At 42.0% G+C, this 16,767-nt stretch overlaps 2 protein-coding genes across 2 annotated transcripts in view; one reads left to right on the top strand and one right to left on the bottom strand.

Annotated features, from left to right (window-relative positions):
* Positions 1–16,767, bottom strand: part of IL23R (interleukin 23 receptor) — a 46,555-nt gene that overhangs the window by 23,633 nt on the left and 6,155 nt on the right. Inside the window, exons 4-7 of the mRNA XM_053245869.1 lie at positions 14,561–14,724; positions 12,456–12,601; positions 5,868–6,027; positions 1,810–1,889 (exon numbers count right to left, since the gene is read on the bottom strand). Coding sequence (XP_053101844.1) covers positions 1,810–1,889; positions 5,868–6,027; positions 12,456–12,601; positions 14,561–14,724 — 550 coding nt within the window. The remainder of the gene's footprint in view (positions 1–1,809; positions 1,890–5,867; positions 6,028–12,455; positions 12,602–14,560; positions 14,725–16,767) is intronic.
* Positions 5,818–16,767, top strand: part of LOC128325300 (uncharacterized) — an 82,514-nt gene continuing 71,564 nt past the window's right edge. The window contains exon 1 of the mRNA XM_053250940.1: positions 5,818–5,925. The gene's annotated coding sequence lies outside the window, so the exon portion shown is untranslated. The remainder of the gene's footprint in view (positions 5,926–16,767) is intronic.

Below are 16,767 nucleotides of genomic sequence, written 5' to 3'. Positions count from 1 at the left end.
CGTTTGCTGTTGCTACCAGCCTGTGCAGGTAGTGTACTGGAGTATGGAGGGCCTAGTCAAATTGTGTTTCCATTGTTATGATTTTGTAAGCTAGTACAATATCTCAGACTAGACATCAGATCTCATGCCCTTGTGGTGGGAACATTATGGGCCAGTGAATTCCCGCACTTTTTGGAGCTCAGCTGGAGCTGTCATGCCATAACTATCCCTGTAGCCCAAACATTTTTTCTTTTGGTTGAATAATTATTACTAGTGGCCAGCATTCTGTGCAGCCCTCCATCAGTGTTAGGGACAATGTTGTGCAACTGGGCTGTTGCAGAATGCCTTGAAAACAGTTCCAGCAAGGATGATCTTTTCATGAGGCAAGGTAAGGTGGTTGCCTCAGGCAGCAGATTAGTGGGGTGCCAGTGAGGCAGCAAGATGTCCCCTGCTGCTGCCACTGGAGCAGCTTTTTGAGACTGATATGACTATTACAAGCTTTGCAAGGAGTGCCTTTCACACGCCTTGAAATACTGCAAGCTGAATGAGGAGAGAAGAGGACAGTCTTGGCAACCTTCTCCCCTCCCCACTCCCGGCTGCACACCATTTTCAAAGCTTTCAAGGGTCTGTTTTGAAAGGAAGCTAACCGCCACCAGGGGGCGTGGGCACCACTATACATTGGGCCGCCCTTGGGCTTCCAGACAGCAGTGCAGTGCTCCTTCCATTGTTTCTAAGGAGCTTTGCATAAAAGTGGTTTTAAGGCATTCTTCAGTGGCCCATCGTGCTACACTGTTGGGGCTTCCTTTGAAGTCGCACAGTGGCCCTGGAGGGCCCCTAAAGCCAAGGACTGTGCAGAATGTTGGGCAGTGTTGTGATCTTCTCTCATTCCAGAGTAGTTATTTTCACCACTGGAAATATAAAGTGTCTATTCTATAGCCCGGATCACATGTTTCATTCAATGAGTGTCCAATCTATGTACAGTGAACACATATACAGTTATTTAGATGTTATGCTGAAGAGACACACAGCAATACAGTTGCTATCTGTGTCCTGCATTCCAGGGAGCCTGTACACAGATTCACTTTTAAATTGAATGCACATAGAGTCATTCACACAAACCTATGTAGTGTGTACAAGCACCTGAATGCACAGATAGAATAAAGTCCTGGTACACAAAATAATTCAAACCTAGGGTGAATGTGGTTACTGACGTTAGGATACTTGAGTGTACCCATGCCAAGGTGGTTTATGGCTTGAGATGAATCTGAGATTCTCAGCTTAGCATGATGATAATGTTGGTGACCTACATTCAACTTAGATTTGAACGATTGTATAGACCAGGCTAATTTCTGGATAAGGTTTGTGAGTATTTACATAACCAGTAGTCTGAAGACTTGACTATCATCATTCTTTACTTTCAAGGTTTTGAGTTTAAAGAAGATGTTAGAGCAGCAACTACCCTGCCTCCCCACGATAAAATACTAGGACAAATCCAACCAGTATAACCACTTCGAAGTTCCATGGTTTTCAATAGGAGAATTAAGCATATGCTGAATTATTTCCCCCCATGATCTTCCTACTAAGATTTCCTGTATGTGGCCATGTATTTGCTTTAGCACAAAGTAAACCACATGCGATCACATGATAGATTCTTCCAGAAAGTGACTCCACCTGAAGGAAGTACTTTACACTTTTGTATCTCTCAATTCTAGACCCATGAAAATAAGTCGGCCCTAAATCTTTAAATCTTAAAATGTGTGTCCCCCTTAATTATCAAATATAAGTTGAATCATGTAAAGTCTGTATATGGGAAAATCAACAACACATTACCTTGATTAAGATGGTCACTTCTTGACTACCATTTTGGTAGGCTGGTCCCAGATACCTCCACACGTCACATGGAGATGGTTCTGCATTGCAACAAATTATAGAAACTGAATAAGGGATTTCTGCTTTTAAAAGAACTATACGTTTAGACTTGTTCTGTTACCTATAGTTATGGTCATACATTCAAGAAACATCTATCAGAGAATCTCACCATAGCCTTCTAAAACAATTGCTAAGAGGACCATCCTAATGTTTACACATTCCTAAGTTTTATTTGAAGCATAAATAGACTGGTTAAGGCACAAAGTCACTTCTTCTGGTAAGGATCCTGTGCCTTTAAAAATTCAACAGGTGCAGCTCTTCCAGCCAGTGGCACGATAATGAGAACATCTTCACTGAATAAATTGTTGTCCATGATGCAGCAGTTATATATCTTTATTTATTTCAAACATTTATAATATCACCCTTTGCTAGTTGAATCCAGGGCAGCTTACAATATGTTAAAAATAATGCAATGCAATAATAAATAAATCTCTAATAACAATGAAACACTACTAGGCAGCAGAGACACAACAATCATTACCACACATTAAAAGTCTGAGAGACTAATTGTTTAAAAAACAACTTTTCTGCTGGTGCCTAAAATATAGGTCTGTTACAGGTGAATAAACCTCTCTCAGAGTAAGCTTTATTCCTACACTAGCAAATAGTGAATGTCTCCAAAAGGCAGGAAGGAGTAATCAGCTGGTAAGGTTCTGATGTTATAGCTTAATTTTGTCACCAGGGGTCACTAATATTTCAATAAAATGGCTTAGAGTTACTAAAGGCCTAAGGCCACCATTGTGCCCCATCTTCAGGCTGTAGGCCAGAAAATAAGCACATTAACCTATCAGACTCTTTTGGCAGTGGTGACACTTTCCCTCAAAGGGCACAGAGCTGTTGCATCTTGCAAAAGGAGGCAAAGTGAAACCTGGTGCCATCACCTACGCTACAAAACCTTTGTGTTCCTCAGAGGGTAACTGTATGAAACAACCTAGGTATAGCTTACAGCCAGGTTTCTTTGGGTTCCATCTGTGGAACAACTGTCTTTTTTCAAGTTAGTATAAAAGGAGCATTAAGTTTTTCTGGTAAGAACTAATCTGCCTACTTTCCTTTCACTGTAATCCTAATTTATAATTACCATCCTCACAAGTTAGCCCATTTGCGCCTCAAACATTCAAGCATCCACCATCTTGAACTGGGTTGGATGACATCATTACAAACTATGTCATTGAAGCATCCCTATGTGTTCCTATAGATGTATAAAATTTGGTTCAAATTGGTTAGGTGGTTCACAAGTTAATGCACTTGCACCTCAAATGCTCATACATCCACCATCTTGAACTGGGGTGGATGACATCATCACAAACTATGCCGTTGAGGTGTCCCTATGTGTCATTCATTACAACTGTCCCAAATTTGGTTCAAATACCTGTAGGTTAGATGGTCCACAAGTTAGCCCACTTGTGCCTCAAATGTTTATGTGTCTGCTATCTTGGATCAGGGGGAATGACATATTACAAACTACGTTATTGAGGCATCCTGATGAGTCCCTACAGCTGTAGCAAAATTGATTCAAATGGTTAGGCAGTTCAGAAATTCTCACTCCACCTCAAATGATTGTGTCCACCATCTTGAATTGGGGTGGATGACATCACCACAAAAGATGCCGTTGAGGTGTCCCTATGTGTCCCTACAACTGGTTCATATTGGTCCAGGCACTGCGAAGTTGATGTGGGAACACTGCTGGGTGACCTCATACACTTACTTTCCTTAAGGAAAGAAGGTGAAAAAAGACAGTTTCACAAATTACCAAAGATTGCCAGCAGATGGTGCTAAGAATATAACACAACATCCTCCTTCTTAATGTCCATTTCCCATTTTATTTTCTGTTGTGACTTGCAATGAGATTATATTATAGAACTGGAAGAGTCCACTGCCTCTTTGACCTAATGGCCTATGAAGGACAAGAGGTGGTAAAAAGGGAAAGAGATAATCCCTGAAAGCGTAATGGTAGAACTGGCAGTGCAAACGGGAACAATTTAAAATAATGATTTAAAAGTAGATAACGCCATGGGTGATGGTGGATTATTTACACTGGGAAATGGACAATGGACATGCATCCAGCTGAGCCTCTTGGGTGCTTTTGATACCATTGGCCCCGATATCTTTCAGGATTCTTTGGCTCGGTTGGGGCTTGGAGGCACTGTTTTGTACTGGTTTGGGTTCTAGAGAACTTCTGTTTGCCACTATGAGAAACATCCTTTGGGACTCTTCTAAGGATTTTCATGATTGGGAGTAGATCTTGGATATATATGGAGCATTTGGGATGTATCTGACTACATGTGATCTATCTTTCTGTGTAGTGGATTCATAGATAGGGGATCTATGTTCTCTCTCTCTCTCTCTCTCTCTCTCTAGTTATAGTTATAGTTATAAGTTATACACACACAATATCTTATTTTTTATATTTGATTATTATGCAGATTGAGGACTAGATCATATATTGGGGTTCTTCCCCCTTCATCACTACTGGTGTTTAAAAAAAACCAAAAAAAAAAACCCTACAAGATCTTTTGAAAACACACCAATAAACAGATAACACTCTATGAGGCTATTCTCACAACCAGAAGGAACCGGGCTAAGGGAGACTAGCCTGATTCCTCCTGGTCATGTGCTGCCTCCTGGCAGCAAACCCCACAACACACCCCTCCCCTTAAATGAGGTCGTTCACATGACCACTGCAAATGGGGCTGGGAACGGTGGATGGAAGGCAGGATTGCACCTACCTTCCCCCATATGACTTCCTTTCCTCCCAACTATGCCGCTCGCCTGCCCACACAATAGCTGCTGTGGTGAGCTGCGCAGTGGTCTGGAGGCCAGGGAAGCGAAGCCCAGTCTCCAGGAATTCCACAATGCACAGTGTGAGCAGCACAATGTATTGTGGAAACGCTAAAGACCGAGTCACTTTTCCCCCCATCCTCTATTGTTAAAATGGCTACTGGAAGCCGAAAGGAGCTGTCAGCAGCCCATCTGCCCACATGACTGGGTGGTGAGGGGGAAGAGCGCGCATGCGCCTTCCTACCTCACTTTTATCCCAGATAAAAACACCTGGGCTATGTGGCTGAGGAGCGCCGCGATTGGGACCAATCCTGCCGGTTTTCATGAGCAGCTCTACCTGGGTAAGGTAAAGCTGGTCATGAGAAGGAGACCTTGTAGTAGTCTTACAATCTATTGCAAGCTGCCTTTCAATAGATTTTGATTGAAAGGTGGGGTACACATCTGGAAGTAAGCAAATAGGTAAGTAAATATATAAAGAGTTATTATGGTTTTTAAAATCTGCTATTCCTGTCTTTTATCTGTTTATATGCTGTGTTTTTATGGTTATTGTTTTTATATTGTTATCTGGCTTGAGTTGTTTGGGTTTTTTTATTGGAAAGTAGGCGTTAAATATCTTAATTAATTATACGTGGCAACTTTTCATGTTTGGTGCCCAAGTGACATTTGATTGCATATACAAGCTGAAACAGCAACAATACAAAGTTGTCACTGACTACTCTGTAGTAAGGATTGGATGGGCATAATTTTGCTTCCTGACTTCTGAATGAATTTCCAGCTCACATAGCACTGTAAAACTAAAACTGATCAAAATATTTCACATATCTATGTGTCTTTACCTGGGGATTTTCCTCAGACTTCTGAAATTCATAATACCAGAGAGAGGCAAACACATACAGTATAAGGCTACCAGCTATCATAATCTTTATTTTGTATAGCCTACTAAAGAGACACAGGAAATAAGGGCACTGCCAAAGATATAATCTAGTATTCCTTTCCCTGAACTGATACAAGTACCACTTCCTTTGTACTGCAGCTATTTTGTACTTGCAAGTTTGTGCTGAACATTGTTGGAAAGTTTGTTATTTGGGCTAATTGCAGATTAAATCACTTGACATGTTTTCTTTGTAATCTTCCCTTCACTTGAGGAAGAAGCTCAAGAAAAGGGTAGCTGCAGAACTCACCTCCCTCTGGAGTCGTATATGTCATCGGTTTGCTCCATTTGCTCCAAAAGCTTCCAGTGTAAGTTAATCTGCATCTAACTTGAAACTCATACTTTGTGTTCGCATCTAAGTTGTACTCAGTGTGATGCTTCCTTTTAAAATCAACTCTCCATTCTCTAACCTAAAATGGGGACACAGCAGAACAATTATATCTATTTCTGAAAGAGCTAGAGACATTACAATCCTTAGGATGCTTTACTGGAGCACTTGCAGGTGCGGGAGGTACTGGCAGATTCAGAATAACCAACGGATACTTTGGTTTCACAAAAATCTGGAGTGGGGAAAGAATGAAGGCTAAGCTCTACCCCCAAACTGCCTCCATGCAAATCAATTGGATGGAATGTTCGTGGACTCAGAGGGCACTTAACAGACAGCCTGATGAATGGAGCTAATGGAACTCAGGAGTGAGGAATGGGGAGGAGGGCTTGAACAAAAAGAGCAGGAAATTTCTCAGCTTGAAAATATTCCCTCAAGATGGTCACAACCACCCTTCTGCTTCTGAGGAGGAAAGGTGTATAAAACTCTTTAGTTTTCTCACCAACCACTTCACACCTTTGTGTTTCAGAGGCAGAAGAGGTTTGACACATTTAAGCCCTTGGTTTGAGGAGTTAACACGCCCCCCCCCACCCCGGCCACACACACATACACACACATGCACAAATAACATAAAAACAACTGTCCTAATAAATGGAGAGGGAAGTGGCACACTGAACTGTTAATTTTCTGAACATTGTGCATTGGCATGCACATGCAAACATTCAATAAACTAATGACAATCACCTTCAGATATAATCGATTCCATGATCCTTTTACATGCCCCCCCCCAGCAAATATTGATGAGAACATTAAACTGACCCCTCACCAGCCATTAATTCCTGAAATTTTTGGATTGAATGGGAAGGAGCCGGAATAGAGCACCAATGCCTGCCCACCCCACAACTCAGAAAACAGAACAAAATAAATTTGCAAATGAAGTCAGACCCAAGTTAGAGTAGAGGTTCCCGTCTTTCTTGTTTTTTCACCATACTCAGCCACAGGCTCAAGCTAGACATGCACACCAGGGATATAGTGCAAGTCTGCCACATTTTGTTGCTGGTCCCTGCTTGTGCACATATACTCTCAGTCCAGATCAGTCATTCCCAAAGAGTGTTGGGAACTGCTGGTGTGCTGTGAGAAATCCATGAATTTAAAAAACCATTTAATGGTGTTTCCTGTGAGCCCAAAGTTCCCACAAAAGAAAGAAAGGAAAGAAAGACTACTTCTGCATCTTTGTCTGATTCACTGGTTTGCCTGCCTTCTCCCAACCAGACTCTGCTGGGGGTGGGTAATTCTGCCTATTTCTGCATCAGATGTGACTGAATTCTTCCATCACTCGTCCCAGTGCAGAGAACAGCAGAATGATCTGCCCTTGGAGGAGTCACTCCCAGAACCATGCAGAAACACAGAGAGGCTGTTCTCACAAGCAGGCAAGCCCAGGAGGATCCCATGGCACCAAACCCAGTGCTGAAGGCCAGCTCAACCCAGCAGCCTGGATCGTGTGTCAGCGCAAGCTGCTTGGAGCTCACAAGCTGCTTGGTGCTCACACTGAGACAAAGTGCCTAGAGTGCCCATGCACTGGGGGTTACCCAGAGGCCAGGAAAATGAGTCCCAGCCTCTGTTCATCTGTGCTGCAGTGCGGCCCATGTGCCACAGAGGCAAAGAACAATTGTCTGGAGGAAGCTAGGTTGAACCTTGCCTCCCAGCCCATGCACGTGGTTGTGTGAATAGCCCCAGAGGATGGAATCCTTGAGTCAAGCACAGTAGTTCTCTGAGAGCTAAACGACATGCTGCACAGGAGACCTGGGATTAGATTGCCTAATGAGCCCCTGGTTGCGCAGGGGTAAAACTGCTGCCCTGTAACCAGAAGGTTGCAAGTTCGATCCTGACCAAGGGCTCAGGGTTGACTCAGCCTTCCATCCTTCTGAGGTCGGTAAAATGAGTACCCAGAATGTTGGGGGGCAATATGCTAAATCATTGTAAACCGCTTAGAGAGCTTCCAGCTATAGAGTGGTATATAAATGTAAGTGCTATTGCTATTGCTAATGTTACTTTTGAATGGAGTGCAGCTGCACTTTAGGGGGCTCTGAATTAGATGTGCAGTGTTCAGGACACTGTTGGGGCTAAGAGAAGCATTCTGGCCATTTAGATTAGGAAAACAACATTGGTAGAGAGGATTACACATTTCCTCCCCCAGCACCACTGCTCCAATCAATTTCTGAAGCTCTCACAGTAACATGTAGTTTACCTCTGAGGAACTTTAAAGGTGGGGTGTGGCCAAAAGTGAAGTCAGCCTTCAGTTTTAATTCATAAATAAAGTGTTCTTTAGTTCTCAGACGTTTGAGAAACCTTGGCCCGGATTGACCATCTTTATAAAATGAAGTGTATTCTAAATCATTCAGAACAAAATATAGGTGGAATTTGATCAAAGTGCTTAAAAAACTTGTGGATTGCCCTCAGGGTCAAATTACATGCTATCTTAAATGCATTATTAGACCCCAAGTGTGCATTATTAAAGTTAAAAAGCAGCTACAGAGGGAAGGAGAGATCAGGACCCTGGTGTAGAGGAAGGAACATATAACCTATTTCTTCTGCATTGTGATCCCAGTGAATACCTCACCACCAAACTTGCTGTTGACCCCTGAAGGGATGCTGCTATTTTTACCAATGGATGCTTCCCTTCTAGAGCTAATAGTGCCTTCAGGGGAGTGATTTTTTTATTTGTCTGTGGCACAGCAGGAATTTTTGTTATGATTGTGGTACACCTCTCCTTGCACTCCCTCACCCCAATCCTAAATCCCTCCCTTGAAACATGGTTGCTATTCAACTTAAAACACACACACATACCCCCAATAAAAAACAAACAAATCCAAGTCTGGTGAGTCAAACTATGAATTTAATGTACAGGTGGCCCTTGTTAGCTATGGTCCTGGCACCCACAGTTTCGCATATCCGCAGTCAGGCTATACAGACCCAACATGGTTATCTGTGGTTCAAAAAATAGTCAAAATTTGCCTATGGGTGAATGGTTCCTGGGTGGCCAGAAATGACTTCCAATGTCATTTCCGGCCACCATTTTGCAGAAGGGAGCCATTTTGAGGTGCTTAAAAAAAACCAACACATCTTTCCCTGTGATTTTTCACAGAAAATCAGATAAATTGCGGTTTGTGGGGGGCATTGTTGGAGACCTGGAGAGTATGGTACAGTACTTTATTGCTCTTCTTTCTGCATCCTGCCCACTTTTTAAGCCCCCTTTTAACCTCAAGAAACCTAACCCCACAATTCCCATTGACGCAAGGTCACATTGCCTGCAGTTTCATTACCTGCGGTTGTAGGCCAGAACAGAATCCCTGCTGATTACGAGGGCCACCTATAATGTGTATTTGGCCCTCAGCGAGACAATTAATTAGAGGTGTGCACAAATCCATTTTTGTGATGTGATTCAACCTCAAATCAAATCACAAAAAATTTGAATCAATTTGTCGAATTTGAATCGATATGTCCTATGGGGTTGGGGGGAAAGTTTAATTTTCTTTTACAAATCACCCGATTGCCCATTTCTTTTGTGGGTTGGGTTGTAGCACCCATCATGCCATACCATCCAATCAGTGGTCCCTCTAATTTTTTTCTTCTCTGTGTGGAATGAGTGTTATTTTGGGCAGCAGTATCAAGGCAGTGTGTGATCACTAGCATTCAGAATGGGGCCTTCCTGATTCAACCTGAGTGGGATCTAAATTGAACTGAGTGGACATCCAAAAACTTGTGAGAGCGTGCATGTGCGCATGCCTTAGAGGGAACAGTGCACCCAGCCCACTTTGGTGTCCCTAGGACCTACCCATGGGGAACAATTGGGTGATTTCAGTTTCCCATTGTTCCCTATGAGCCAATCATGATTTTTTGGGGGGTGAATATTTGATTCAGTTCATCAAACTGGCCGGCAATGGCTAGCCAGTTTGATGAATCAAATAAAAAATTCACCCCCAAAATCGTGATTTGCTGATAGGGAACCAAAATCACCCCATTATTACCCATCGGTAGGTTCTAGGGACACCAAAGTGGGTTGTGTGGTAGGACATGATGGGTGCTATCACCCAACCCACAAAAGAAATGGGCAAGCAGGTGATTTGTAAATTTTTTAAAAAAACATTTCCCCAAAACACCATAGGATCCTATAGGGGTTTAGGTTTTAAAAATTTAAACATCACCCACTTGCCCATTTCTTTTGTGGGTTGGGTGATAGGTAGCACCTATCATGTTGCACCACTCAACCCACTTTGGTGTCCCTAGGACCTACCCATGGGGAACAATGAGGTGATTTGAATTCCCCATTGTACCCTATGGGCGGAACAAACAAAGTGTGACTGCACACATTTTGCAACCCTGCTTTGAAAAACACTGCAGAACAGAAGCAGCAGACACAATTCCTCCCAGCACAGAACACCACATTTTGCAACGCAGTCCAAAGATGGCTGAAAAAGAGTTACTGACCCAGAATTCACTGCCACCCACAGTGCCTGTGCTGCAGTAGCATTATTAGCATAAGCTGCTCTCTCTCACACAATTATGACTCCTTCCTTACTTGCAACAGCACAGCAGCATCCTTGGCAGACAGCAAACATAGCCATAAGCTGAACAAAAGCAATGTGTTTTCAGTCACATTTTGACTGAGTGACTATACCTTGCAATGCAGATTGCAGAGTAGACCAAAGCAGTGAGTGAAGCAGAAGTTACTCTCAAGGCCAGAAACAGATCATCACAACAATCACCAAGAAATATTACACACACACGCTCACTGAGTTGCCACTGTCCATTTCTTGCCACAACACTATCTCACAAACAGACCACACCACAACTCAAGATTGTTTTTGTCAATCTGAGATCCAGCAAAACCAGATAGTTATAGCAGCAATAGGTAGCATAGCATTATACTCAGTGCTGAGAAAAGGGGAAATAACAAAATCATTTCTTCCTTGATTCCCTCCTCCTCTCATGATGTAAGGGCTCTCTCTGCCTCCCAATCCCTTTGAATACATTTTGAAATTCCCTCCTTTTTTGTTCCTCCTTTGTCAATTTGAGATCCAACAAAATAGTTATAGCAGCAAAAGGTAGCACAGCATATACTTGGTGCTGAAAACAAAACAACCACAAAATAAAAACTTCCTTCCTCCTCTCCTGATGTATCCTCTTCTTCATAAGGGCTCTCTCTGCCTGCTATTCCCTTTGAATACATTTTGAAATTCCCTACAAAAGTGTTCCCCCTCCCTCTTCCCTCACCCCAGCCAATGGGAGCACAGTTGCCTGTGTCAACATTTGATCTGAATGACAAGCCAACCAAGCAGCAAGGAGATCTCAAGCCAATCAGAAGCCAGTGACAGAAAACCAATCAGCAAGGGGGGAAAGCCTGCCAAAATAGTCGTTTGAATTGCACAAATTGATTTGTGTCAAATCGGAGTTGATTCACTTCAACCTCGAATTAGCCCCTGAATTTAAGGGGCAATTCGATTCATAGCTGAATCAGCAAATTGCCCCCAATTCAGCATGAATCAATTCACATGCAAATCGATTCATGTACAATGAATACGATTGAGTATAATCTAAACTGGAATCATTTTGTGATTTTGTAAGTATCTTGCACAAGATACTTACCACTGATTTAATCCTTCAGTATACCAGAGCAAACAAAATAGCTAAATCAAATTAGTTTCATGGGGATCATTCCAAATAAGTATGTTCTTGTGACTGTTGTTGTTCCTAGTATGTAGATAAACCAGATAGCATGTTCTTTGTAGAAACTCAGGGTTAATTTACAAGTATTATGTGTCCAGATTCATTTTGATGTATGCACATGAGAGAATTTATGGCCCTTTATATATATAGGGAGAGAGAGATGTGTGTCCCATGTTACAAACAGAAATCTATCTATCATATCACTGTAAGACACCAAAAGGTGGTGTATTACTGGAGGCATGTTATGTAAGTGTGCATGAGTTTCTAAGCATGGGAATTTGGCAAAGGTTGCCCTTTCATGCATGCCCAAAAGCTCAGTATGTGAAAGCACTAATCTACACTAAGTTTATTAATTTGTTTGTTTGTTTAAATTTTCTTATATACCACCTCCTCCAAAGACTCTAGGCGGTGTCTAAGTTAATTTTCATTTTTTTAAAAACCAAAAAAAACCAAACAGGCACTAGCTGACATTTACCCTTTTGCAGTGCACATGCAGCATTCATCTGGTGTCAGCCAGTGTTTTTGCTATAAGAAGAGTATATCATGCTTCATAATCTGGTTAACTGAAATATGGAAGTAGTAATCATATCAGCATGTGCTTCACAAGCCCCAAACAAGTAGAAAACCTCCCACAGATGTTGTATTCTAGTCTTTCTAATGTTTGGCCAAAGATATTATTCCTATCTCACTCCCGTATAAGTGCTGAAGGTTTGTCATTGAAATCAGTGGAAAGCAGCAGCCAACCCACTGCTGCTATTCCATATGAAACAGAAAGGGCTATCTCACATGCCAGGTTTCGCTTGCCAGCTCCTTGTATCGTTCTTCACAATAAGTGCTATTGATTGTGGTTCCCTTTTCCCACTGTATTATGGTCTTAAATACTGGATATTCTTCAGTTTCACTCTTTGTAATAATGGGTGTAGCTGGAATAACTAAAAAAGAACAAGAATGTTAAGCCCAATCGATCTATATCTCTATATCGCTATCTCTATATCGCTATCTCTATCTAATTCTCTTAAATGTACCTGTTGCTAATCTCATGTGTGGCAGCTCTCGCAAGAGTTCACAAGCAAGCTGCTGGGAGGGGGGGAGGAAAGCAGCAGAGAAAAGATAAGGCCAACAGGCGGGCAGAGAAAAAGCGGCACCTGGGGGAGGGGGAGGAAAGCGGCTGGGAGAACTAGAGGCGCAGATGCTCTGCGCCCGGGAGAGCTAGTTTTAAATAAAGCTAATATTTGCCACAGGGCAGACTTCTTTCTAAGCTTCAAGAAAAAGAGCTGCTTTAGTGAACTGCATATGTCCAACTGGCAACTGTAATGAAGCGCAAGGATCTGTAAGTACAAGATATTCATAGCCAAAAAGCATGGCAATTGAACTCTCTGCATTTGTGCTGGTGCAGTTAACACCCAGTGGCATATAATGCATAATAAGGGAATTATGGAGCCAAAAGGCTATGCCCTACTGCCTTTGACTACACTTACAACTTGGCAGATTGCAAATGGCCACCCAAATGGAGTCTCAGGGCTTGCCCACAGTGCAGCTTACTAATTCCTCTAAACCCTAAACCAGGGTTTACCTCAAGCTATCTACCTCTATAACGCTATAAGAACTCTATGCTTATAGAAGAGCCACTTGTCCAGTGTTCCCGCTAACAAGGATCCCCAGATGTTGTGGACTACAACTCCCATAATCCCCAAGCAAAAGCCATTGCAACTGGGGATTCTGGGAGTTGTAGTCAACATCTGGGAATCCCTGTTAGAGGGAACACTGCTGCCCACAGTCTTGTTAATGTTGTTTTCTTTTGTACAATTAGGAGGTGAATGTTGCTGGTGAAGTGATTACTTTAAATAAAATATTAGGTAGAACTGAGCAACTGGGCAAAACCAGGGGTGTAGCTATAATTTAGTGGATGGGTTCAAAAAACCTGAGCTTCTGAGAGCCCCCCAGCTCTTCATTATCTCCCTAACTTCTAGGGGCCACCGGAGAGATGGGTGAACACAGGCCCTCTCTCCCCTAGCTACGCCCCTAGGCAAAACTCAGAAATAAAGTTCACAAAGAAATGTGTACACAAAACTGACACAATGTCCCATGAATTCAAAGGAAAATTGCTTTTCCTGGAATGTAATCTCTGCTCCCCAGTGGAGTGAACTAGGGCAACTGGGGCAATGCAAAGGACACAGTAATGGACCAAGTTAGCCTTATGTCAAATATGTGGTTGACTGGGAACAACTTGACAAGTTCTTGGTCCTTATTAAGTTTTTAGATGGAGCCATGGAAGCACAGTGTAGATCACTGTGTACCATAATCAAAGAACAGGTGATCTGTAGTACCAATCTAGCAAGCCAGATAGCTCCAGTTGAAAGAAAGTAGTACAGATTAAATTGCATAACAGATTTCTAGATGTTTTCAGTAAGGACTCTAAAGGTTAGGTCCTGATATAATCCTGTTCAGCTCATCAGTGGCCACAATAATCTTCTAGTATTTTAATGATCTCCATTAGCCAAAATGGCAGACCAAAAGATTAGGGCAGCTAGATAGGGAAATGAGGAAGGACTGTTGCACAATACCCCATGCACTGTTGTGCCATTTGCAGTCTTGTTTCCTGCACTTGTCTAGTACTGCAAATAGCTGCTATCTTGACACCTTGCTATAGTGGACAGGTTCTCAGCAATGCACCATCAACCTGAATTACTATCTTTTTCAAAACTGAAATTAGCAGTTATGTCTGTAAATACAAAACTGTTCTCTGTGCACAATCAGCAGTACAGAATTCTATCATGATATTCTCAGAAAAACACTATCTCATCACAGTCTGCTTTAGTTTTGTATTAGGCTTAAAAACCCCTCTAAAACGAGCTTTTCACACAAAAACCAGCTTTGCTTCTGCATATTACCTAGATTTGTGAGGTTAATATGCAGTTGATCTGAATGGACTGTGCCCAGGTCATTTGCAGCATGGACCCAAATAGAAAATGTTTGGTTTTTCCGAAGTTGGCTCAAAGGGATGATAATCAAGGCACTGGTTGAAGAAAATGTTTGTTCCTCGTCTGTCTGTAAACTACAGAGAACAAAATATCAAGCCATGCACAACTCTGCTGTAGCAATAAACCAAACTTTAAAAGTTAAGTTATAAGTTTATTCGGTCATTGACCAGCAAACATTTACAATAAAGCAGTACGTATTTTACAAATAATATAACAAAACTTGGCCATAACAGAAATTATATCAGTGTCCTCATTAATTAAAAGATAATTTAAATAAAATTCATCAGACCGGCCAGGCAAATTGTCTAACATAGGAGATAAAAGTCTTAAACGGGGTTCCCTATAAAAATCACAATAAAGAATAACGTGCGAGGTGGATTCTATAACCCCTTTTCCACATGGGCAAAGACGTAAAAATAGCGGAACTCCCTTGAACCTGCCATCCAATACTGCTGTAGGAAGAACATTTAAACGTGCTAACCAAACTTTAAAATAAGACATTTTAAAAACATACATTGCATTATACTCATAGCAAAACAATTTGTTAAATATGGCACAGCATTGATACAGATGTTTTTGGGAAACTTGTTGGGCAAACAAGACTCACTGCTAAGTGCACAATGAATCACAGAGCTGTGCTAGTTTCCACATTTTTACCATGATCCAGCCAATAGGTAAGAAATATTAGGTCCCATTGATTTCAGTGGGGAAGAGAAAAAGGACTAAATTACACATTACAATGCAGCCCTATAATATCAGCCCAATAGCAACTTCTCTGCTCCAAAATACACTAAAGAGGGAATGCTTTGCCATGGAGGAATAACAAGTAGTCGGATATACCCAAGTCTTCCATTGCCTGATGCTTTCCCACTGAAATTCTTCACTCCAGTCAGTTTCTCCCCACCAAAGTTCTAGACTTCCAAATACGTATGTGGAAGTCAGTGTGAGAAAGAGCTGTTGTCGGGGGTGGGGTGGGGGAGAGGAAATAGATCACCTGCACCCCCACTGCAAATCACATACCTGCCAACATGTCCCTAATTTTCCATTCACCTGAATGGAAAATTAGGGACATGTTGGCAGGTATGAAATCAGCTTCCTTGCCAGAATGGAGAAGAGACTATCAGGCTAATACAGAGTTGGTGGGAAATGGTAGGATCATGTCTATTGTTTTTGAAATTTCATTCTTTTTTTCTTTTAAGATAGGAAAAAAGTAGGAAAAGTAGAAATGTTGGGAGGGGAGTAGAAATGTTGATCTGGCTAGTTTACGTATGCCCTTAGAGCTGGCCATACCTACTGGGGCCTTCGATCCTTTCCCCCTTTGGGCCACAACCCTGCAGGATGTATCATAAAGTGCTTCTGAAACTCAGTTTCAAAAGAGGCATGCATTGTATGAAGTTGCTATTCAAGAAATATAAGTCCTTAATTCCTATCAGATACTCAAAACTAGCCCTACAGTACTTCATTTCCCAAACATAGTGTGTCACAAATGGCAAGTAGAGGCAACTTTGCAGAGGCAGACCTCTTTTGAAATGGAGGGAGAGTTTTAAAAATAGCTATGATACATCCTGGTCTTTCCATCTACTATGAGCGACTCTGAAAGTGTTTTAGGAGATGGCCATCCATTAACTGACATCTCAAATCCTTCCAGGGCAAGTCATCAGAAAACCCTTCCTTCTCAAATCTATAGGTAACCTAAAAACAATTTAGACAATATGAACCAGATCCCAAAGGCCATGTGGAGGAAAGTGCTTGTGTGTAGAAGCTTTTTAGTTTATTCTTTTGGTGGCACTGCAGCCCCATGAAATGTGACTCCTTTCAAAATGTGAGAGGGGACCCTTTGGAGCTGAGTTCTATAAGGTGTGAAGGAAGTGGAAATGGGTAAACCTTCCTGTTTGGAAAGCTTTGGGTGTACAAGGGCTTCATGGGATCCTGACCAACACATGCAGTATTCCATCATTTTCAGTAAGTACTAAGTAAGTAAAAGGAGAGGTGCTGAGCCTTATGCTTACCTGAAAGCCAGGCTGTCCCAAAGGCACTACAGCCTAATCACAGTTGTTGGGGAGGAAACTGGTTATTCAACAATAAGGGACAATGATTCTTTTGTTCTTTTTAAAGAG

This window comes from Hemicordylus capensis, chromosome 4, assembly GCF_027244095.1.
Source record: "Hemicordylus capensis ecotype Gifberg chromosome 4, rHemCap1.1.pri, whole genome shotgun sequence".
Lineage (NCBI taxonomy): Eukaryota > Metazoa > Chordata > Lepidosauria > Squamata > Cordylidae > Hemicordylus > Hemicordylus capensis.
The sequence above is the reverse complement of the archived record's forward strand: the minus strand, read 5'-3'. Positions and strand labels throughout refer to the sequence as shown.